General features: G+C 34.8%; 1 protein-coding gene across 1 annotated transcript; it reads right to left on the reverse strand.

Annotated features, from left to right (window-relative positions):
- Positions 1-5,019: 5,019 nt before the first annotated feature.
- On the reverse strand, positions 5,020-25,610 carry hace1 (HECT domain and ankyrin repeat containing E3 ubiquitin protein ligase 1). Its single transcript, XM_073847877.1, has 14 exons — positions 25,575-25,610; positions 25,172-25,479; positions 23,773-23,841; positions 21,700-21,787; positions 19,899-20,010; positions 19,713-19,810; positions 18,347-18,434; positions 15,655-15,804; positions 15,136-15,332; positions 14,115-14,246; positions 10,906-11,004; positions 10,545-10,615; positions 6,565-6,678; positions 5,020-6,348 (listed from the first exon to the last, which is right to left on the reverse strand). Exons 1-14 carry the CDS (start codon positions 25,608-25,610, stop codon positions 6,246-6,248), a joined length of 1,665 nt encoding a protein of 554 aa, XP_073703978.1. The 3' UTR covers positions 5,020-6,245.
- Between the last annotated feature and the right edge of the window lie 244 nt (positions 25,611-25,854).

Genomic DNA, 25,854 nt, shown 5'->3' on the forward strand with positions numbered 1-25,854 from the left:
CACTTTTTACTGCCCACAAGCAATATAGGTAATCCAAATACAAAACTAAATGTTTCTGTCAGTGATGTCAGTGTTGATACAACAGATATTCCCTCTCTAGTGAGGTGCAGATCTTAACCTGATCTTTCATTATATATGTGAGAAGATATACAGCTTGTAAAATGAGATCACCTGGGAATCCTATGATCCTTTCCTGGAGAATAAACCACAATCAGAGTTGTGAATCTGTAGAATCTAAAGCAACTATTTAGTAACCAAAAACACTGAGTCATAGAAAATGACTGGCTATGTGTGCATTGCAGGGTTTTAGTGCACAACGTGGAGGCAAAGAAATGGTTTCCTGCTGGGCCATTAAAGACTACCACACACCAGGCTACTGGAAATCCGGTAGTAGCCAATCAATCAGATTTAGAGTTCAGATTTTGCAAAAGTGTTTCCAATTTAGCGTGCCAAAGGCAAATTAATTAATCAAAGATTGGATTTGAGTATGAGCAACTAGTTCAATTTTGCACTTTTTTTATACACAGTGATTGTATTGCTTCAGAACACTTGGATTAAATCAGAGTTGTATGGATTACTTTTACACTTCCTGTACTGTATGCCCCTCTTGGAGTTTAAACTTTTGGACATAGATTGTTACTGTATGCAAAAACTAACCAGGTTTACAATACATGCCTCTATACATTTCTGCAACACAGTAATTACGTACCTTACTGCACATTTCGGCAGTTTCAAAGTTAAATTTCATGGCACAGTTTTATTACACTGGTACAGGAACCTATTGCTACGTTTTTATTATGCTGCTTGAGGTACCAATTGCAGCTGTTCAGAATTCAAATATCCAGTTTCGCTAAAGGTTAATGCTCTATTGTGTTGGTAATATCCCCTACACCAAACCAAACCATAAACCATGGTTTTAACAAATGCTAAAGTGATATAAAAACACATTTGTTGACGCAGCCATGCTATTTTAATGCTCTTTTGTCAAATTGTAGTTTCACGGGGTTCGTACTGGAGCTCTTCATCACTCAAGTGCAACACCATACTGTATGAGCTACCAAGCAAACCTACTGAATTAGTTAACTCATGCATATGAAGCTGTATATATCACGACAACATTAAAAGGTATTAAAATAGTTTTGAAGATATAACATGACATTCTGCAAGTAAGTGTGTGAAAATTAGGCTTTATTAATTAAAACTCTGTACCAGTGAATCATACTTTGTGTGAAAAGGAATAAAATGTTTTTTGGAGTTTTACTGCCTCTAGTGTCCTTTCAAATGGAAACTGCAGTGATTCGTACATATAGGTATGTTTTTTGTGTTTGATTTTGTTTTTTGGCAACAGCTTTTGGCCACTGGATTTACCAAATTATTTCAGGTTTAAGAAGTGTTTCAACATTGCGTCAATTACTGATGAACACACTCATTTTAATTTTTACTCTGTAGGTTATTTAACCATCTATTTCTATGCCTTTGGAAGGCTTTTCTCTTTCAAACACATTAAAGTGCATAAATTCACAAACACTTTTTTGTCACCTGATTCCCTTTCTCAAGTGCCCCTGAGATTTTAAAATAAATATTTTAATAATTAAGTATTAAATTTGCATGTTGATTGGTTCTCTGACATTGGTTATAATCACTTTACATGCAGGTAAACAAATTAAATATATTGTAACAAGTGGGACGACTGAGAGTGAGGATCCAGATGCATGGCTTTATTAACAGACGTGGTCAAACAGACAGCGTCAATCACCAGCAAACGACAACAACGAAGATAATCCCGAGAGTAATCCAATAAAACAGGCGTGGGTCAAAATCCAGGTGAGCAAACAAAGTAACAAAGAAACAAACAATGAAACAAAACAAGGAACAAGGCTAAACTAGGACTAAGACTGAAACTAGAAAACAAGACAGGAATAAACTAGGAACTGGGAACAAGGGAAAACGCTTGGTAAAGTCACTAGGAGCAAAACAATACTTTGCGGTGAGTGTGTGTGCTGAGCTGGCTTTTATGGCTGACAAACAGTAAGTAACCAGCGAAGCAGCAGAGGGAGCAGCAACAGTCAGTGAGGGGCAGGGCTCCCTCTGCTGGCCTGGTGTGACATATATATTTTTAAAGTAAGTTTTTATTTTGAGACACATATTTCCTATGAGCCCATGTTGGCAAAAACAGCTGAAAGAATCTTCAAATATTCAGTCATTCTTCACACAAAGAAAATCATATGAGATTGAAAAAACATAAGGTTGAGTAAAGTTCCTTGAAATACACATTTGATCAAATAAGTAGTAGTATTTGACATTGATTAGAACCACTGGTTTTGATTGCACAAGTTGACTTATTACATTCAAAATAAAGATGCAAAATACAGTGTTGCATTGTTTTAATTTGCATATCTTTTCACAAAGAGCCAGTCCATGCCATGATGCTACTGGGTCCTTTTAGTTCATCAGTGGTCTTCTGTTTTGCATTATATCTGTCACCTTGGTTGCTTTTTATAAGGTGGAATCATCAGTGTGCGGTTTCAGGGTTTGTGTGATGTCTCCGAGAAATGCAAATCTACCGGAACCACCCACAGGTTAATCAGATCTTATTAGAGCAGAAGCGATCATAAATTGTGTCAAATCCGGAGTATGTCCTGATCCACAGATAATGATGAAAGTTTACCAAATCTCCAACCCCCACACTTCTTACAGTTTAGATCGTGAATCGCTAATATAAAACTCTTTTCCATGGTGCCTGTGGAACCTGAAAGTCTCACAGCAAATCGTTTGGAAACGGGAATTTCAACAATGGCAGGATGATTCAGCAGTTGATTACTGTACAATCACATGAGAATCAGAGTTTGACAGAGAAAGAGCTGGTTGGATGAAGGTGTCTCAGTGTGGAGCGAAACCTTCCCCTTCTTTCCAATTTCATGGGCTGGAACTTCAGTTGAACTGGAACAGATTGTAATGGAATGGGATGCAAGAGTTAAAGTCATACATGTCACACAAGAGGGCATATGGAGAGCTAAAACTTTTTGAAAAAGCACAATAGCATGAAAAGTACAATCTGTATCCGTTCCATCTGTCCATTGGGGTGCACGACGAACCGCATATCTGTATGTTTACTCTATTTTTGAGCTTATTCTAGTTCCCCCTGCTTCTCTGACTCTTTCAATCTTGTTTTTGCTTGGCTGTCATGGTGACATATGTTTAGTTCGCATCTGTCCCAGCTTCGGGCGAGCCCCCATGCTGAGTCGCTCTAGCTCTGGATGCTGCGTTGCCATGGAGAGCAGCTTGCAATTACAATAGCACTGGCGTAGTGAGCAGGTGATATCAAAACTGCACTTTCGCCAACTGCCAAGGGCCTCATGCACACTACGGTAACAGTGGGCAGAAACCGAAGCGTAGCACATTGTAAGGTGCTTGGTCGTGTTCATCTGGTGATGAGATGCTGATCTTAAGCAGAACAAAAATAAATCTGTAATTGTTTATGTAGAACTTTGAGTGATCTCAGTGTAAAATGTAGTTGTTAAAGAAAGCTGGGTAACACTTTAGAACAGGTAACACCTATTAACTATTAACTATGACTTTTCCCTCAATAAATTCCTAATTTGCTGCTTATTAATAGTTTGTAAAGTAGTTGTTAGGTTTAGGTATTGGGTAGGATTAGGGATGTAGAATAAGGTCATGTAGAATAAAGTATTAATAGGTGCGTAATTACTGCTAATAAATGGCCAATATTCTAGTAATATGCATGCTAATAAGTCATAGTTAATAGTTAATAGGTGTTACCTATTCTAAAGTGTTACCGAAAGCTGTTTTACAATGGCGTGGATTACACACAGGGGTGCACAGTTGTTTTTCAGTCCAGTTTTTATGAGAGCACCTAAAGATTGGTTTGGTGCCCACACTGCACACAATGTGACCCAATAAATATCTTTAAAAAGTAAAATACTTAATAATAGCAATAATAGTAATATTTTTATTTGATTAGTTTTTTACTAGTGTATTTAAAAAAAAAAAAATCATAAATAAAAAATGCTATTATTTTATAGTACACTTAAAAAATACAATGCTTTTATTTTGGCGTGTTGCTGGCAAGTAAGTATGCCTGTTTTAGTGCTGCTCAATGAAGCGCTCACAGTTTTGTCACAGTTTTCCGTTTTGCTTCAGGAATGATGTATGTTTGTAGGCCAAAACCCGAAAACATGTTAGCATTTTAGCAATTCCGGTTCTATTGTCCTGAAGTCACTGTGTTGTCATTGTCATTTACCCAGTGTTTTTTGAATGGATTTTTGGTAAATGCCTCAAATAAGGTCTGTGGTGAACACAACACTGCAAAAAACCTGCCTAGGCTGGTTTAAGATGGAAGTAGCTGGTTTTAGCTGGTCTGGCCGGGTTGACCAGCTAAAACCAGCTAAATTTTAGCTGTTTTATTCCAGGAGGGAAACTTAAAGGAGTATTTCAATTTCAGAACAAAAATGTACAGATAATGTACTCCCCCCTTGTCATCCAAGATGTTCTTTCTTTCTTTAGTCGTAAAAAAATTATGTTTTTTGAGGAAAACATTTCAAAAAACATTTCAATCCATATTTAATTTTTGATAGAACTATCCCTTTAAAGGATAACTATCGCCAAAATGCAACATGGGCTGTTTTTTTTTTTTTTTTTTTTTTACTGTAAACGAGACAAACATATATACATATTTTTACAACTCTAAGAGGCTCGACACACCATGAAACTTTGCTCGAAGTATCGCCTGGTCTCTACACATGAACTCGAGCATTGAGAACATTGTGTACACAGAGTTTACTAAAGAGATCGAATCTCAAAACGGCTCGTTTGTCGTAATTATGCTTTTAGATATGTTTGTCTCATTTACAGTAAAAAAAAAAAAAAAAAACTTTAAATAGGACCTATATTTTATGCTCTGTGTAGCTGCATAGCTTGACATGCACCTTCTTTTTTATACCAGAAAACTTGGTAAAATGATTAAACAAAGACAAATTTAACATCATAACACCAGACAGCTTCATTTGTAATAAAAAGCATACTTTAATATTTTTGAGGCCCACCTGTAATATCCAAAAGATTGTGCAGTATACTCTGTTATTACAAGTACAAAAACAAATTTGAATCCAAAATCATAATGACAAATCAGAATAAATAGATTTATATATCTACATTTGCACTTTAACCACAACCAATAGTAAAGATATGATACATTCCTAAAATGATATGACATCCCTTTTCAAAATCATTTCATGACATCTCCTTGTTTTTTAAGAGGAAATTATGATTTGTTTGTGAGAATATTTGGCACGCCTATAACATTATTTGATACTTTATACTGAATAACTTAACTGCACATAAACAATTTAGACATAAATATAAAATTAAGAATTCCTGGACTATGTTGACAACCTCATATATAACTAAATATATATGAATACATACAATATACATGGCACAATAATAATGAAAAAATAAGGTACTTTCTAGACCACTAACTGAAAGTGTGCCACAAGAGACTAATACAACAATGCAACAGAAGAAATATAACTGCTCAAAATTACAGTTTTCAATAATGTGTCAACAGTTGTCAGTTGTGATAAAAGCTATAAATATTTCACTTGCATCTGCACACACATGCAATTCAAGCATGGCGTGAGTTGAACAGCATCAACTAACTGAAATAATACAGCTTGGAGTACTTATTAATGTAAAAAAAATGACTTTTGCATGTAACAGGACATTTGGTTTCAGTCATTGGCAATTCTATAAGAGTGAACCTCAAGAAACCTGTGAACAGCATGTCTAGGTCATATTTTATAAAAACAAAAGCAAAAAAAAAATGCCTTACGTATTTTTATGATTAATTTGTGGAATGATTTTGTGGAAGAAGAAGAAAAAAAAAACTCATTGTCAAGTGTGTGTAAGTGTACATTTGATATGAATAAAATGTATATTTTCATTTAAAAGTACTTTAATGAATAACAGTACTAATAATAGTCAACATTTTGCATTTACAGTGAAATGTGACCTAGACATCCTTTTCACCAGTGCAAAATATCCTCAGTGCCTGAAATACCATTAATTCAAATCATTACTCACTGATGTCCTTGTCAAAAAATTCCTCGTGCCAAAAATAAATAAAAATAAAGGCTTTTGAATTGAAATCTTGAAGAATCCCTGAACTGAGCCACGTGTGCGTTGTGTCCATAGAGCAGAATTCTCAGCAAACGCAGAAGCCAGCGTCACGCCATGGTGTATCCGTAACTCCCACAATGCAGTGCAACCAGCAAACGATCACGCAGGACGTCCTTGCTGGGGTATTCTGGGAGTTTCAGCATGTTAATACTAGGAGAAGAGAGAGATCGGTAAGTGATGCTACACTGTGAGAGTCAAACCGGTTTCATTACATGCACTTTTTTCTATTTGTTAGTCTTTGTCACTCTTCCAATTCTTCATCATTATGTTCTAAAGCGGCTCTGTGTTTACAGCTCAGACATATCAGAAGAGCCACATTGCCCTCTAGTGCTTCTGTTTGAACAACACTATCCATAAGTCTCTCACCATGTACTAGAGGTAGGCAGTAGGTTTGATGTGTAGGGCACAGCGGCGACAGTAAACTTCTGCAGGCCGCTGCCGCCCATCAGAAAAGCAAATCCTCCATGAGGAACTCTTGAACTGTTAGAAGAAAATAAAAAGTATTACAGAAAAAGCGAGGTAAAAATCCCATGTTTTTTTTTGGCAGTGACAAAATTTAAAATAGCAGACCAATGATTATGCAACAGAAACACATGATCTAGCTTTTTACAAAACACGTCTTTACCCCACACCAGATTTAAAATAGGTATTTTGGCCTGTTCAACCTCAGAGGTCTTGACCTTCTCAGCTATCTTTAACAGTTAAAACCATACAATAATGCTTTTTTTTTTTCCTCAGAATGATGTGAATGTACTTTTTGTACAATTGTGACCCAAGGTTTTTTTTTTAATCCAATCTTCAAGTTGATAAATAAGCTTTCCATTGATGTATGGTTTGTTAGGACAGGACAATATTTGTCCGAGATAAAACTATTTGAAAATCTGGAATCTCAGGGTGCAAACAATCGAAATATTGAGAAAATCACCTTTAAAGTTGTCCAAGTTAAGTTCTTAGCAATGCATATTACTAATCAACAATTTTTTTGATATATTAATGGTAGGAAATTTACAAAATATATTCATGGAACATGGTCTTTACTTAATATCCTGATCATTTTTGACATAAAATAATATTAATAATAATTTTGACGCATACAATGTTTTGTTGGCTATTGCTACAAATAAACCCTGCTACTTTTGACTGGTTTTGTGGTCCAAGGTCACAATTACTAAAGAAATATGAAATACATTATCAAAACATACAATTTACAAAATACATATTTTCTTTTAAACAAAACAATAATTTATTCTTTCAGATTTTTTAAGCCAATAATTGTCATTTATTTTGTTAGTTAATTTAGACAGGAGAAAAACAAATAAAAATCAGGATGGTATGAAAGCCTGTTATTGCCGTGAAATTAACTAAACTAACTAACAAAACTACTAACTAACTAAATAAAGTTAAATGTGACTTTTAATGTCACAATTTGGAGTTTGTTTCGTGCAATTCTGACTTTTTGTCCTCAAAATCGCAAGAAACAAAATTATTAATTAATGACATTAACAGGGTTTCTGCAGATTTGAACAAGTGAAATTTAAGACTTTTTAAGACCTTTTTAATACCACCTTATATGAAATTTAAGACCGAAACCTGTAATGGAAAATATATTATATTACATGCATATATGTAATATTTAATGTGTTTAATGTAAAAAGTAAACACAATTTCATGGCTGTCATAAATTAAATTTATTACTACGATATACAGTGAACTTTTCATATCAGCAGATACTATTCCACACAAAATATCCCCATAAAAGTACCACTAGAAATATCTGAAGTAAAAAAAAAATTCTGAAGCAATATTTTCATTAGTGCTCTATTAGTTTATTAGCTTATTTACATCTTAAATCTGCATATTTGATTTACCTTTATAAAGGCCTTTTTTTTACTTTTGAAATGGATGCATTACCTTTGAAATTTATTTTATGAATTTATCAATACATTCTAAATGGCTGTTAGCAGTGAGATTACATAATTTACACTGCAAAATTAAAAGTGAGATTAATGTTAAATACATTTATTGATTTATAAATATATAAATTAGAAATGTTGGGTGTGGAGGCATACTTTTAAACACACTAAACTACCAGCAGGTGGCGGTAAGTCACTTCATGAGCGAGTTATTTCAACTGATTCGAGCAAAACGCTGAATCAGAGCAAAACGTTGCTAGGAGAATGCTTCTGCTGCGATCCTTGTTCGGAACTATTTTCGTTGGTGAAACAGAACAAAACAGTGAAAATATTTTGTCTAATATGTAAGTAACTACTTGACTAAGTACTTGTTTATTGAGCTAAAATGAATGTAACATTTGTAATTGTGAGAATATTCAGCAAAAAGCTCACTTGGTATATTACTGAACTATATCATGTTATAAATAAACTATACATTTTAAATTTTTACCTCAGTGTGTTTCTTTAGAGTGCTGTTACATTCATTTGTTTTAAAGTATGTCACAAATAGACCAGAAATACACACATATCCATTATCAATTTCTGTTTACGTTGAATGTATTAAAATATGAATCGTTCTTGCCTTTCGATGCTTCGCTAGTTGTTTTTGTCACTTCAGTTTTAATCAGGCGGTTTGTTCGGTCGGGCAAGTAAAAAAAAAAAAAAACATTTTAAAAGTATCTCGAAGGCTGGCGGTCAGCTAGCTCGACCTATATTCATTATTATTATAGAAAACATTATATACAGAAAAAGGTAGTTTGACCTGTATTCTGCTACTGCGATTCTGTCTGAAGACGCAGTAACTTCCACAGAGGGAGGAAAAAAATCTACAGTTGTTAGCAACTGGCCTTAGCCAAGCCCTATATTCAGTTTTTTCAAGCTAAGTATCGCTAAACTTGCACTTCCCCAAAGCTAAAAAGTTGAATCCATTTTACTTCTGTGGTACAATCCGAGAGAGACCCACGCCAATAACAGAAAGCTGATTGGCTATTGCATGTTGGTCTCATTCGTAGTTTAAATACAGCAAATTATATTTGGAATAGTGAAATAAAGAACTACAACACCACGGAAACAACAAAAAGAGAATTTAAATGAGCTTCAGAGGTAGCGTTACATGGACATCGGAAAAATAAGACCCGTGTAAAATTATTTAAGACCTAGAACAGCGAATTTAAGACTTTTTAAGGCCTAAAATTTAGATTTTTAAATTTTAGACTTTTTAAGACTTTTTAAGATCCCGCGGAAACCCTGATTAAAAGTCGCAATTACTTTTTTTAAATGTATTTATTTTTTAATTTATTACTTTAATTGCAATAAACAAACTCCAAATTATAAAATAATATCAGATAAATATAATATCGGTCAAAGACAAAAAAGGGTTTTCGTTGTTTTTTCCAAAAAATAAATAAATAAATAAATAAATAAAAAAAGTGTTCTGTTTAATTTAATTGCAATTAGTTTTTTTTTTTTGTGAGCAAAAATACATATCATACATTTTTCCCTAATTTACAGAAGACACTCGCTAAAAAGTCATTCAGTGTAACAATCTTGTCAGCCATATTTACAAAGGTCAATTTATGATATATTAAAAGATGAATTTCCTTCTGCCAAAAAACTAATTAGTTGTAATTCTACAGTTTTTAAATGTGCCACTATCCTAAGTTTTTACCATTTGTCAGTAAGATTTTTTTTTACTTTTTGAGAATATAATCAAATCTAATATGCTCCCTTATTCTTTTATATATTTTAATATGTACAAGTCAGAATAAGCATGTTGTTGAATTTTTACATAAATATTGTGTTACACTGAATGATAACATTGTAACATTATTTCAACCAAAGTTTGACATTTTATTCTCCAAAAACTTATTTGAAACCTTAAAAGTAGACACTTTACTTACATTTAATGTGCTTTCTATAGACATAAAATCACTTTTGTACATTTGTTTTAAATTATGTGTTCTCATTTCACAATTCTGAGTGACATAAAAAGTCAAAACTACCCTTTAATTCATTAATCCATGGCAGAAACGGCCTTCTATAGGAAGGAAGCTGTTATAGTTTCACCTTAATTTATTTTATTATTATTTTTTTTTTTTAAAGTTGCAGTTCAGGGCTTTTATACTAAACATTTCCTTTTATTGACACAATTTTAGGAAGTGAATGAACGAACAAATAAATGAATGAATGAATTCATTTTTACATTTTTTTAAACCCTATTTTGTAACCTACAAGTAGAACACTTGAAGAAAGTCTAAAAACAAGTCATCAGATGCGAGATAAAAGCAGTACCCTACAAAATTATAAATGATCACTAGGCCATTTCTGACAATATTTATACAACATACCTGTTTAAAGTGACAGAATACAGCATGAGGAAATAACTATACGTACCTTCCTGTAACAAACTGTAAGAGAAGGACTCTTTCCTCTTGAGTGAGATTTTCAACCACTTCCCAAAACCACTGCAACAAAAACACACACAAGTCTCTAATCACAGCCTGGCAGATATTTGTCAACTAGTATATGTTTTTCATGTATAGTATTTAATCACCAAGCTACTTGTTATCTCGGACAAACTTTCCGACTAGCTATTGTGGTCTTACCATTAATAAATATACTGTGGTACTGTGAAGATTTTGAAATCAATGTTAATTCTTAATTATTTAAATAATCAATTAATTAGCTTACACCATCCATCTCTATGAAGCAGCATAATTGTTTTGTATGTGCTGGTGCTAACGGGATACTGCACCTGTATAACAGGCTCCTGCAGGTCGTAGCCACTAGTGTACTCTGTGTTCTTCTTCCAGTCCATCACATCAATTTCAGGCATGCCTGACAACAGCAGTTCCTGCTCACACAAACATAAAAACAAACCATGCCATCAAACGCATACCAAGGCTCTGCCACATTCTTAACAGTTCTCGAAAATGTATGTTTTTTAAGGAAACATTTCAGGACTTCTCTCCATATAATGGACTTCTATGGTGCCCCCGAGTTTGAACTTCCAAAATGCAGTTTAAATGCAGCTTCAAAGGACTCTACACAATCCCAGCCGAGGAAGAAGGGTCTTATCTAGCAAAACGATTGGTTATTATCGACGATTTTGAAGTTGAAGACAAAAAACGAGATAGGAGTTTTTCGACATAACCTGTATTGACCCAGATTACACAGACTATGCATGCGCATCGCAGAGATAAGACAAGATGAGCATTTGAGGTTAAAAAGTATATAAATAGTGAATTTATTTAAAAAAATAAGAGATCATTTCACTAGATAAGACCCTTCTTCCTCGGCTAGGCCCTTTGAAGCTGTGTTTAAACTGCATTTTGGAAGTTTAAACTTGGGGGCACCATACATTTCCATCATATGGAGAGAAATCTTGAAATGTTTGTCTCAAAAAACTATTTCTTAATGACTGAAGAAAGAAAGACATGAAAATCTTGGATGACAAGGGGGTGAGTACATTATCTGTACATTTTTGTTCTGAAAGTGAACTAATCATTTAAGTGTACAAACAAAGGGGAAGTTTGTCAGCAAATAATTAGTAAACGTTTTATGACAAAACGATTGATCTCAAACTTATTTTGTCTTCAGAAGACCATCTATTTATGTCTGTTTCACTTAAAAAAATAGAAACACACACACACACACACACACAACATTAGAATTACAGAGAACTATTTCTCTACAACATACACAATACATAACAGTGCTGAATCCAAAAACTACTGTGACTTTGGTCAAAAACTAACACAACTTATTCGAAGGGATATTTCACCCAAAAATGAAAATTCTGTGGTCATTTACTCACCCTCCACTTGTTTTAAACCTAAAGTTTCTTTATTCTGCTGAACGAAACAGTCAATGGTGGCCAGCTTCTTTGAAACAAAAAAGAAGATATTCTGAAGAATGCTGGTAACCAAACAGTTGACAGTCCATTTACCAACATTCTCCAGAATGTCTTCTTTTGTGTTCAACAGAGGAAAGAAAATAATTGTTAAAAGACAGAATTTTCATTTTTTGGTGAAAGATCACTTTAAGTCTGTTATGTTTTAATTATAGCTTTTGTCTTTGGTCTTTTAAATGTAGTCAATATTCCATTGTTTGATTATCATTAATTGTAGTTATACTACAGGGCCGTTGAATGCTTGAATCTGACTGGCTGACGAACGTTCTAGAGGTGTGCATTATATTCAGGGAAACGCACGGCGAACGTAGTTCCAGGCAGCTTTAGACCGCAGTGCATGTCTATATCACTTCGCCATACGATTTCAGTTATTTCAAAGGTCCTTACAGCCCAAAACAGCAAAATAACTAAAACCCACAATGACACTGGCCAAACTAAATACAGTAAACATCAGGATAAACACGACAGATTATTTCCATGTTTTTTTCCACAATATATTACGTTTTATTATGTACGGAAAGCACAAACTCTATTTCTCTCGCCCTCTTCTCACTCACCTCACAGACGCACACACATAACAGTACAGTTTGCACTCGCGTTAGCATTCGCGCTAATGTTGTTAGCGCTGCGTGCTCTGAAGATTAACAACTTAAAAACGACATGAAAGCTCTCACAAGCGAGGTAACAACGGCGTGGTCTTGAAGAAAATTAACTTAAAGTTTAACTGTTAGTAGAGACGATGCTGCCAGTCACCCTTGAGAGACACAGACATGAGAGAGGTAAAGTCATACACTTAAGTTTCTCTCCCTTCTCTCTTTCCGTCTGTCTGCTTGTCTTTCGGTCTGTCTAAACTTCGTTATTAACGGCATTATTTTACTATTAACAGCCCAAGCGTCGTTACTAGTTCTAAAATGACGTTTTGGAACTAGCAACGAAGCTGTTGAATGAGCTGCGTAAGAAATTAATCCTACTCACAATAGCGTTTTAAGGATAAAAACCAGACGAATGTCTTGAAATATATCACTTGATCGATGTCTTAAGGTGTGGTAACTGTAGTATAAGCGGAATAATTGACTTCGGGCAGTAGAATTCTACGAAAATAATGCACACCCGAGGTGTAACGGCCACTCCGCTTCGCGTCGTGACCGCATCACCACCTCGGGTGTGCATTATTTTCTAAGAATTCTACGGCCCGTCGTCAATTATTCCTTACTTAATTACTGGAATGGCATAGTGTATCATTCCAGCCAATTAATAATTAACAGCCAATTTTAAATAATGATAATATCTAAAACAAAATATATCAGTGTAAAATCATATCAGACCAATCATTAACATTTTTTAGACACAATGGCCCGGTTTCACAGACAAGGCTTAAGCCTAGTCCTAGACTAAAATGTAAGTCTAAGCTGTTTGAACTGAAAGAAACTTGCACTGACTGATCTTAAAATATATCGGTGTCTTTGTTTTGTCTCAAAATGCACACCAGTAATGTTTTTTTTCTAAGCATGTTTATAAAAATTACTTAAATATCCTAATTGAACTATCTGCTAATCCTGGCTTAGTCTAAGCCCTGTCTGTGAAACCGGGCCTATGAGTATACTAAAGTATTAACTATTGTTTTGTTACTCTGTTGGGGATTCTTTATTTAGATGTTAATTTTCTCCAATTTAGAGGCAGTGTGTTGACAATGGTATATTTACAACATCACTTACACATTCTGATTGGCATTGAACTTTGTTTCAGTTTACTTGTGCATTCACTTCATTACCTCTGCAAATGCAAGTTACAGTATTATGTTTATGTGGTGGATTAATCTTGTCTGAGTGAGCGCATTAACCTGCTCATTTTACTGGTGTCCCGGTCTTTCATCTTAATCCATACTACAAAACATACTATGGTGGTGGTTGTTGTTGTGTGTGTGTGTGTTTCTTCACTGAGCACAGGAGAGAAAATAGCAGAGAGAATCTCCAAATGAAAAATGCAACATGAGAATATAAAGAGATAGAAGCAGGAGTCTCATGCAGAGATGAGAGGAGGAATCTACTGACCAGCTCATATTCATCAAAGAGCTGGATGAGCGAGGGGGGGATGAAAGTGTGAAAGCCCTGCAGGAAGGCATTGATCTGCGGCTGAATCGCTCGGGTCATCCTGAGCTCCGTCACCAGCTGCACATACTCCGCCTGACACACACAGAAACATGACAAATCAGACAAAAAAACCCCACTATCATTCACTTCTTCTCAATCATGGACAGACTGCTTTGTACTCAGTAGTCTGAGTGAGTAAAATGAGGGCAAATGTCACTAATACATTTTATTACTTCATCTCATGTGAATGTAAATCATTTGAAATTGATTTAGGAAAGTGCAGTTCATATTTTTCTAAAGTACTTTAGATTTCAGTTTTTTCTTTTTCTTCTTTCTTTTAAAACTTTTTAATGAGAAAGTTACTTAAAGATGATGGTGACACAACTAAGTTTCAAATACCGTGTGTATTTGAATATTACTATGAATATACAGCATCTCACAAAAGTGATTACACCCCTCACAGTTCAGCAACAATTTTAGTATATCTTCTTAAGAGACAATACTATGGAAATGAAACGTGGATATATTTTAGAGTAGTCAATGTGCAGCTTGTATAGCAGTATAGATTTAATGTCCCCTGAAAATAACTCAACATGCAGCCAACAAAAGTGAGTACACTTTAAGTGAACTTCTCAAAACTGTGTCCAAATTGTCAATATTTTATGTTAGCACCATTGTTTTCTAGCACTCCTCGCCATGGCATCGCCACACATGCTGGACACCATCTGAGCCAAACAAGTTTATCTTATAGTCTCATCAGACCACAGGATATAGCTCCAGTAAGTAATTCATGCTCTTGGGCAGGTTGTCTTCAGCAAACTGTTTGCAGGCTTTTTTGTGAGCCAGCTTCAGATGAGGCTTCCTTCTTGGACGACACCTATGCAAACCGACTTGTTGCACTGACATGCTGACCTTCTACTTCTGCATCCTTTAAAGCAATGCTGGCAGCACTCATGTATCCATTTTTTAGATCATCTATTACCTTATTGTCTTGGGTGACTTGAATGGTAGTTCCTCCTGGTTTAAGAGGGACCTCTTCCATAGTTCCAAACACATCTGTTTCTACGGAAAAGGTGAGCTCAAGGCCAAGGTCACTGATATCATTGTCCAGAATCCACTGCAGATTTTTTGCATACTCTGGGTCAATAGACGACACATCCTGATAGCTGACTGGGATGCCTGCAATGATCACAGACAATAATCACTTTTAATCATGATGCACTTTGCAGAGACTCTTGTTATTAAATATGTCCACCAGAAATATATTGGTTTAATCAGATTGTGGCTATTTTGTTAACATGGTGACATGATGAATTTATGATTATTGTGTGCTTGTAAACATGATCAGTGATAACAAATTCATGAACTTCACTTAATTAAAACATATCAACTGTGTGTCTATACAAGATCTAATCAGTTTGAATACATGCAAAAGAAAAATACAACAATACGACTTAAGTAAATTCTCTGATATAAACACTATGTGAGTGGAGTGGGTTACCCAGTATGTGCTTGTAAAAGGAGCGTGTGAAGTAGATGTTCACCAGCTGTCGATGATAGAGAGCCAGACCCAGGATTTGACCAGCAAATCGGAAGTAGTTCAGATGATCTGGGTTTACAGAAGAATTGCTGTTGGGTTGAAATGTGGTACCTATGAAAAAATAAATAAAAAAAATAATCCACACATAAATATGCAAAACTTTGCATAAATATGTTAAGTCTATGTGAGAAGAGAATGTAATGTCATCTAATTCTGCATGAATCACAAAGGAGATGTTTTATCTAAAGGCCAATTTCTTTGCTGATTTACAGTCATAAGCTTCATTTCAATGACATCTCTCAGTGGGAGGACATTAATGGCCCAAGCGACTCCCTGCTGAGATCATGGCCTTGCAGACCCTCGGCCAACATCAAGCTTCCCCTTGGCAGTGATCAATGAGCTTCTTCACATACTGAAAAGCCACTGTCTGGCTCAGAACTGATGCAAACTTTTCCCTGTGCAATCACTAGGTCTCACATGATAATAGCAGGCTGTTCTATGGTAAGCTCTCTTGCACTTGTTTTTATAGAATGTAAACCTTTTTTACTATTATATCTGTGCATACACTGCAAAAAATGCTTTTCTTACTTAGATTTTCTGTCTTGTGTCCAGCCAAAATATCTACAAATTCTTGAATCAGGAAGGGTTTTCTAGACCAGTAAAAATTATTGTCTTGTTTTTAGCAAAAATAAGCCAAAATTAAGTGAGTTTTTGCTTAAAACAAGCAAAATAATCTGCCAATGGGGTAAGAAAAATAATCTTATTTCAAGCAGACAACTAGATTATTTTTCTTACCCCATTTGGCAGATTATTTTTGCTTGTTTTAAGCAAAAACTCGCCTAATTTTGACTTGTTTTTACTTAAAACAAGACAATAATTTTTACTTGTCTAGAAAATCCTTCCTGATTCAAGAATTTTTAGATATTTTGGCTGGGAACAAGACAAAAAATCTAAGAAAAGCATTTTTTGCAGTGTATAAGTTGTATGGCAAAGGTATGATCAAATTTACTGTTCAGTGAATTTTTGAGTGTGAAATCCAGTCATTTCAATAGGAATTCACAGAATTTCATGTTACAGTGAAAGAATTCTCCATGCAAATTTTTCCCACAAAATGGCATTAATGTGATCATGCCTACAGTATGTGAACACTCTAAAAGGAAGTGACTTCAAACAGAAGGACACATTTATGCTGTTTGGTGAATTACCTTGAAAATCTAGAAATCTCAATACGAATCCACAAGATCAGGAATTTTGCTTGAGGGTGAAACATTACCCAACAGGTTCAAGTTTCAACAGAAACCTTGTGAGGTGTGTCACATCTGAACTCAATGAACTGTGCGGGACCACAACTTCGGTAGGGGCTCACACTACAGAAGTTTTTGGACAATTTAGACCTGATTTTCCTCTCTGAGAATCTGAGAAAAACCTTGTTGAGGACCTTGGCCAGTTCTGATGTTCGGCATGGATTATCTGGTAATGTGAGGCGTTTACAAATTGAATCTTGCACCTCCCAATCTGCTCACACACAAATCGGGAGCCACCCTGATCATATCAAACATGTTTGATATTTAGGATTTTAAAATGCCAACGTGTGACCGCAAAACGAGCTGTTGTACAGGTCCATCGGATAGTGGAGATGGAGGAAACCACTTGTGGCAGTTTTGCAATAACACGACTACCTGTATGATGTGTCAAAAATGTACCACAACCATAAGGGCAATGAAGAGAAGCGCTTGCTAAATCTCCTCAGTTTTGAATGTACTGGGTGAGTGTAGAAAGCTGCTAGCTAACATATGTGACCCTGGACCACAAAACCAGTCATAAGGTTAAATTTGACAAAACTGAGATTTATACATCACATGAAAGCTCGATAAATAAGCTTTCTATTGATGTATGGTTTGTTAGGATAGGACAATATTTGGCTGAGATACATCTATTTGAAATCAGAAATCTGAGGATGCAAAAAAATCGAAAAGACTGAGAAAATCACCTTTAAAGTTGTCCAAATTGGGTTCTTAACAATGCATATTACAAATGAAAAATTACATTTTGATATATTTACAGTAGGAATTTTACAAAAAATCTTCATGGAACATGAACTTTACTTAATTTCTTAATGATTTTTGGCATAAAAGAAAAATCAAAAATTTTGACCCATGCAATGTATTTTTGGCTATTGCTACAAATATACCCCAGTGACTTAAGACTGGTTTTGTGGTCCAGGGTCACATATGTAAAGATTAGTTTGCTGCGTGAGATCATGTGAGGCACTCTGTCTGGCTGGATAATCTTAATGATAACCTGTGTGTGATATGCCACAATTTTCAAATTTTGTAGTGTGTGCATATTTGAGACATTTGAGATTTGAGGAAATAAACCTCTAAAGAGTTTCCTCATGTGTGTGCTGCAACCAGATTTCATAATCGGTAAGGATTTTAAAAATCCTGTAGTGTGAGCCTGGCTTTAAGTCCTAAAAAACATGCATATCACACCCACTCATAGGCCACAATATGAATTGCTTCCTTATCTGTCACTCCATTTCCATATTAATTGAAGAGTGTGACAGATCACCAAAAGAAGAGAATGATATTTCAGTAAAAAAAGGCTGAAAGCTGCAGCAGCCAACCCGTATTATACAAAAGATTTCATTTACCATCGGCTGATTGTGTAAACAGTGCATAGTCCGGGTTGATGATCTCATTGGACAGAATGTCAAACCACTCTCTAACCACCCCTTGACCCTGTGAAAAGGACAGAATAACGTTAATGACATGAATCATAGACCTACTCCCTTGCAGCAAAATCCCAGGAAAAATACAAGTTTATGGTGCCTTCTAAGATACCTGAACTGAGGCTGGGTTAAGATTTGTTTCCAGTACAGAATATTCTTATATTTTACTGAATAGTAGAGTGCTGTTAAAAACGAATAATTTCATAAAATACATGTGTGTGTGTTGTGTATTAAAGGACCATATTTTAGTCCCAAATGTAATAAAACACCCCCGCCTATAAAGGACCATTTGACTTCTCCAAGATTTTCAAGTGCAGTTGTCATAGTTTGGTAAACTACTACAGTGGTGAATGAGAGACTACAACAAATTATTTTTGTAAGGGGTCCCTGGCTCCAAAAAGTTTGAAAACCCCTGGTGTAGTGTTGTTAAAATAATAATTAAAAAAAAAAAAAAAAAAAAAAAAATCTGACCACTTCCTAAGCTGGTCAGGCTGGGAGACCAGCTTAAACCAGGTTTGTCCAGCCTATGAAAATAGACTTGTTTTTAGCTGTTTTTCCAGCAAAGTCACAGTCTATGAAAAGGGATTTCAAGTAATTCTAATAGAGATAGCTCATTCTATGAGATACCAACCTCTGCAGAGTTACCAGACAGAATAACGGTCAACTTGGATCTAATGTGTCTTGTAAACCACATAATAGCCTTGATGGAATCTCTTTCGAGCTAATGGGGCTGTCACTCACTGTTTCTGATGCTATAGAATGACTGCCATAAACTACATTGCTGACAGGATGTCAATTCATTTAGCAATAAGCTGCTTACTCACAAAAGTCTTTTGTTCAACATATTGAAGCCCTTTACTCTATTGACATTCTTTTAAAAATGGTCTTGTCTCACTGCTAGTGTGGTATGTATTCTTAATGAATAACAGTAAAAAAAAAAAAAAAAAGCATAAACCTGTAATTTTTCTGGTCTTAGATGGTTTAGGTGGTCCCAATCTGATCAAAACAGAATATCTAGCTGAACTTAGAGACTAGTTTAGACCACTTTAGACTAGTTGTATACTGTATTGAACAGGGATTTCATTACATTCTGTAAAAAAAGCATAACTTTTTTGCAAGCTTTGTAATGTAACTTTTGCAACATGCTAATGCCAGATCTTTTAATTAAATGAATTGTTACTTTTAGCGTATTGTTTTACATCATTGCTCTCTTCTGACAGGGCTACATGTCTTGAAGTGCCAAAAGATTTGAGATAAAGACAGTTCCAGATGACATTTGCATGCTTACCATTCCCTCTTCACCGTGGAACCGCACAGCAATGCCCTGTTTGAGTTTCTCATTGGAGGACTTGGATACAACCTCACAGCTGCTTCGGAATAATGAATCTGAAAAATCGACAATAAAAATGAATTGAGGAGGTGAAAGCTGAAAGATGGAGGAACTTCTGAACAAATAATGAAGAAATTCTTCTACCTCTGTGAACAAGAAGAATATCATTTTCATTAACTGGCCGGTGCACCATATCCGAGTCTGGTTGTCCAGCAAGAAGATGTTCATAAAACCACTCACACCTGTCTTTAAATGGCTAAGGAAGAGAGGTAAACAAAGACCTATTAAAACATGATTACATTTATTGAGCCCTGGTGCACTGCAATTGCATTCTAAATGAATCCTTAGGCCAGAAACATATTTTACACAAGGGCACAAACACAAATCTGAATATGAAATGCAGCTCCACTGATCTTTAACTTCAGTAGGTCAGTTTAAAAATTATATAAGCCATTTTCCTTTATGAGGTTTGCAATTTATCCAGTCATACACTGCAAAAAATGCCTTTCTTACTTAGATTTTTTTGTCTTGTTTCCAGCCAAAATATATAAAAAAATCTTGAATCAGGAAGGATTTTCTAGACAAGTAAAAATGATTTTCTCGTTTTTAGTAAAAACAAGTCAAAATTAGGTGAGTTTTTGCTTGAAACAAGCAAAATAATCTGCCAACGGGGTAAGAAAAATAATCTTATTTCAAGCAGACAACTAGATTCTTTTTCTTACCCCATTGGCAGATTATTTTGCTTGTTTTAAGACACAAATTTTTACTTGTCTAGAAAATCCTTCCTGATTCAAGCATTTTTAGATATTTTGGCTGGAAACAAGACAAAAAATCTAAGTAAGAAAAGCATTTTTTGCAGTGTATTAGCATGTCTAAAGTTTTTGCACCCTAATCTATGTGATTTTTATGATTTATATCAAATGAAAAATAATTTATATATTCATAAAAGTAGCAAAAAAAAAAAAAAAAAAAGCCACTCAGTAGATCTAACTAATTTGTTCAATGCTCACTTCCTGAGTGATACACATTATTATACACAGTATTATTATTAATATTACAGTTCATATTATTTATTTATCTATTTAAGGTGGGAAATTACAGTTTTCTACAATTTTAATTTAAGAAGGATAAATGCATATGTAATGTGAATTTGTAGTTAACCAAATATACAGAATCTACACCTCTAATGCATTTAGATGAAATATTATAAAGACAAATATTTGACTCTTGAGAATAACATGCATTAAATAGGCTAGATTTTGATTTGATGAACTCCTAAAGTTTTTCAGGCCTTCTAGAAATTTACAGGCCCTGGTAAAGTCTACATCACACTGCAAAAAAAAATGCTTTTCTCACTTCGATTTTTTGTCTCGTTTCCAGCCAAAATATCTAAAAATTCTTAAATCAAGAAGGATTTTCTAGACAAGTAAAAATTATTGTCTTGTTTTGAGAGAAAAAAACAAGTCAAAATTAAGTGTTTTTGCTTGAAACAAGCAAAATAATCTACCAATGGAATAAGAAAAATAATCTTGTTTTCTGTTTGAAATATTTTTTTTTTCTTACCCCATTGGCAGATTAGTTTGTTTAGTTTGCAATAACTCACTTAAACTACAATAATTTTTTGTCTAGAAAATCCTTCTTGATTTAAGAATTTAAGAAAAGCATTTTTTGCAGTGTAGACTTTGTATTCCTAAATTCAACAAACACAGTTGATTGAATATTAGCCTCAAAGCTGCACAAAACAGTGCATAAAAGCAAGTAATTCCACAAATTTTAATAAAATTTTCACATTTCATTTTAATCTTCATAATATATTGTTTAATTGTGAAAGGGTATTTTTTGCACCTTAATCTGTGTGACATTTTTGTTCATTTCTGTGGCATTTTTGCCACAAGCCCTCGTTAATTTCCGGATCCGATCAGCAAATTATACATCAACTGCTTACCTGTCCTTTAATAATATGCATGAAGCGAGACATGAGCTCAGGACATTCCAGCAGGAAGTGGAAATGATTGAAGATGATTTTGGGATTCCTGGGAACAATAAATAAGAAATTGTGGGAAAGTGTTTGAAAAGTATAGGCCTAAACATGTATATGTGCACACTTAACACCACTAGCCCTAAATCTAAGAATAGTCTACCTGAAAATATAACTCTATCATTACAGTGGCATGCGTAAGTTTGGGAACCCCTTGCAGAATCTGTGAAAATGTGAATAATTTTAACAAAATAAAAGAGATTATTATGATTTATTTTATTTTTTAATACTGTCCTGAGTAAGATATTTTACATAAAATATGTTTACATATTGTCCACAAAACAAAACGAAAAATGGCTGAAATTATTAAAATAACCCCTTCAAAAGTTTGGGAACCACTGTGTGTTTTTTTTTTTTTTTTTGTGATGGTTGTTAATGAGTCCCTTGTTTGTTCTGAACAGTGAAACTGAACACTGTCCTTCAGAAAATTCTTCCGTTTTCCAGCATCTTTTGCATATTTGAACCCTTTCCAGCAGTGTACGACTCTGAGATCCATCTTTTCACATTGAGGACAATTTAAAGAATCAAACCCAACTATTAAAAAAGGTTCTAACATTTACTGATGCTAGAGAAGGAAATACGTTGCATTAAGAGCCGGGGGGCGAAAACTTTTGAACAGGATGAAAATGTTTCTTATTTTGTTGAAATATCTTTTTTTTTTTTTTTTTCATTTAGTACTGCCCTTTGGAAGCAACAGAAGATACTTACTTGTTTCCCGGAAGACAAACTAAGTACAATTCAAAAGTTTTCACCCCCGGTGTTACCTTCCGGAGGTTAAATGTTTACATTTTTTTAACCTTATTTTAATAATTTCAGTTTTTTTTTTTTGGTCTTGTGGACTATATGTAAATCTTTTATGCAAAATATCGGTAACACTTTACAATAAGGTTCATTAGTTAAACATTAGTTAATGTATTAACTAACATGAACTAACCATGACCAATACATTAGTTACTGTATTTACTAATCTTCATTAACGTTAGTTAACGGAAATACAGTTGTTCATTGTTTGTTCATGTTAGTTCACACTGCATTAACTAATGTTAACAAGATTTTAATAACGTATTAGTAAATGTTGAAATTAACATTAACAAAGATTAATAAATACTGTATAAGTGCAGTTCATTATTAGTTCATGTTAACTAATGTGGTTAACTAATGTTAACTAATGAACCTTATTGTAAAGTGTTACCAAAATATCTTACTCACACTGCAAAAAAAGTTTTTCTTACTTACATTTTTTGTCTTGTTTCCAGCCAAAATATCTAAAGATTCCATAAGTAAAAATTATTTTCTTGTTTTCAGAACAAAATTGTAATAATTAAGTTTTTGCTCAGAACAAGCTAATTAATTTGCCAATGGGGTATGCAAACAATCTTGTTTCAAACAGAAATTTTTCTTACCCCATTGGCAGATTATTTTAATTGTTTCAAGCAAAAACTCACTTAATTTTGACTTGTTTTTTTTTTTTTAAACAAGACAATTTTTACTTGTCTAGAAAATCCTTCTTTATTTAAGAATTTTTCTTATTAAGAAAAGCATTTTTTTTTTTTTGCAGTGGAGGACAGTGCTAAATAAAAATGTCATGCATTTTGTATGATCTCCCTTTTTTGATAAAATTAACATTTTCACAAATTCTGCAAGGGGTTCCTAAACTTTTGCATGCCACTGTATATATTACTACACCATTACTCATTTTCGTAACAGTACAAAATTCTCATAGACTTCTTTTTTCTTTTGAATTTTAATGCAGCTCTTTCACAGTGGACTGCTTTTATGATACTTTTTTGTGTTTTTATCCTTTTCAGAGCTTGTCAGATGCTGTCACTCTGAACATTCACTGTGTGAAAGAAATGGAAAAAAAGAAAGAAAAATCCTTTTTTATGTTCCTTTGAGACTGTTTCCACCTCCTTGAGCTATTCCCTTTAACTTTTAACAATTTATAAATGTATTAAAAATTAATAAATGCACTTGACTTACCTTGTCACAAAACACTTGAGCACTTCATCATGTTTACAGACGAACTCGATGAATCGAGGGGAGGTCATGCTAGAAATCAGAGAAGAAAAAAGAAAATTAAAGAGGAGTATGCAGGGTCTTAGACTTGCCAAAGAGAGTCTATAAATTATGCATTAATTAAAGAGTGATTTAATGATCTAATAACATTATCATTAGAGAGGCAGTGAGGTCAGGGTGAAGAGACATTATGAACACTCACGCCGAATGAGCTCATGAGTGGACGTCTATTAAAACACTCATCTTGGTTCTCCTGTACTTCCCATGAACTTTACAGAGGTCACATTGCACACTTCTGTAGCTTTTAGCTCCACTTTTAAAGTTCACATGCCTTTATTAATGCTTTTATCCAAAGCGGCCTACGGTGCATTCAAGATACATATATTTTTTCACAATGCATGTTCCCGCTGGGAATCAAACCCATGACCATAATGCCAGCACCATTGTCATGATCTCATAACTATAAAGACTTCTGAACAAGTTGTGCAAAGTGGAAAAAAAAACCTTTTAAAGGAGAACTCCGGTGTGATATTGACCTAAAGTGTATTGAATCATGATACCGAGTGTGAACGTACCTTGCATATTTCATCTCGGTTTGTGTCCAGCTGTCCGAAATCTGGGGTCAGTTAGCCGATGCTCACAACAGCTTGTCAATGAAAGTCAATCGGGCATCGAAGGAGCCATGTAAATAAATCACTGTTTTACACCATTTACGAGGCACAAAGTAGCTCCACACTTCATCGGTAGACTTCCTAGGGCCCTGACATTTAAAACGAGACATTGAGAACTCAGAAAAAGCACCGGTAGTTAATTTACAAGAAGATTTATACAGACATCTTCCACCAGGAACAGAGCAGTCGCCGCCATCTTAAATGTAGTCACGATAAATCGAGTGTGGAGCACCAATGAATTTATCAGGTTATCAACGTATCAGGTTGTAGTTTCCTTCGTACTCGACACTCGACTTATCGTGACTACATTTAAGATGGCGGCGACTGCTCTGTTCCTGGTGGAAGATGTCTGTATAAATCTTCTTGTAAATAAACTACCGGTGCTTTTTCTGAGTTCTCAATGTCTCGTTTTAAATGTCAGGGCCCTTGGAAGTCTACTGATGAAGTGTGGAGCTACTTTGTGCCTCGTAAATGGCGTAAAACAGTGATTTATTTACATGGCTCCTTCGATGCCCGATTGACTTTCATTGACAAGCTGTTGTGAGCATCGGCTAACTGACCCCAGATTTCGGACAGCTGGACACAAACCGAGATGAAATATGCAAGGTACGTTCACACTCGGTATCATGATTCAATACACTTTAGGTCAATATCACACCGGAGTTCTCCTTTAAGTCTGAGGTCAGTCTCACCCATGTGGCATTTGACAGGAACAGCACATGTAGAAAGCCTGGATCACAGCGCTCAGGCGATTGGCTATCATAGAGATGACGTCCTGACCATCGGCGTATCCCTCTGGCGTCTTCATCACCGAATTGGCATCCAGCAACAGAGGGGGATTTTCACTGGAAACGGAGGGGTCGACCTCCTGCTTTTTCAGGAAAAGTGACGCAATGTCATTTCCTGAGGATGAGGTTGTTGCGTCTGTGTTCTCCTTATCTAGCTCAGTGGAGATGAGGACCAGCCATTCATCAAGAGAGTGCCATAACAGCTCCAGTGGCTAAACAGCAACACAAAAGAACATCACTTCAACAAAGATATTCTGTACAAGACGAGAACAGGCTGTGCTTTGTGAGACATCCTTTGTATTTTCACTTGTGAGAGATTATTCGATTCTACAGTAGCCTGCATGTTCATTTATGCAGTGTTGGACACGAGGGTGATGATATACAGTGCCTTGCAAAAGTAATTCCTTTTTTTTTAATTTTTTTTTTTTTTTTAAATCATTCATTTTTTTCACATTTTGTTTTGTTGCAGCATTATGTTAAACTGCTTTAAATTAGTTTTTCCCCACATCAATTTACACTCCATACACCATAATAATGACAAAGCAAAAACCAGATCTGCAAATTTTACAAATGTATTAAAAATAAAT

This window comes from Garra rufa, chromosome 9 (assembly GCF_049309525.1).
Source record: "Garra rufa chromosome 9, GarRuf1.0, whole genome shotgun sequence".
NCBI lineage: Eukaryota > Metazoa > Chordata > Actinopteri > Cypriniformes > Cyprinidae > Garra > Garra rufa.

Bases quoted from the DNA above. Each gene is read 5' to 3' on its own strand.
- hace1 (XM_073847877.1), bottom strand. From the start codon at position 25,610: ATGCAGGCTACTGTAGAATCGAATAATCTCTCACAA. The intron at 25,480-25,574 runs GTGAAAATACAA...GTTGCTGTTTAG, and splicing joins AATCGAATAATCTCTCACAA to CCACTGGAGCTGTTATGGCA. The intron at 20,011-21,699 runs GTAAGCAGTTGA...TCTCTTCCTTAG, and splicing joins TGCATATTATTAAAGGACAG to CCATTTAAAGACAGGTGTGA.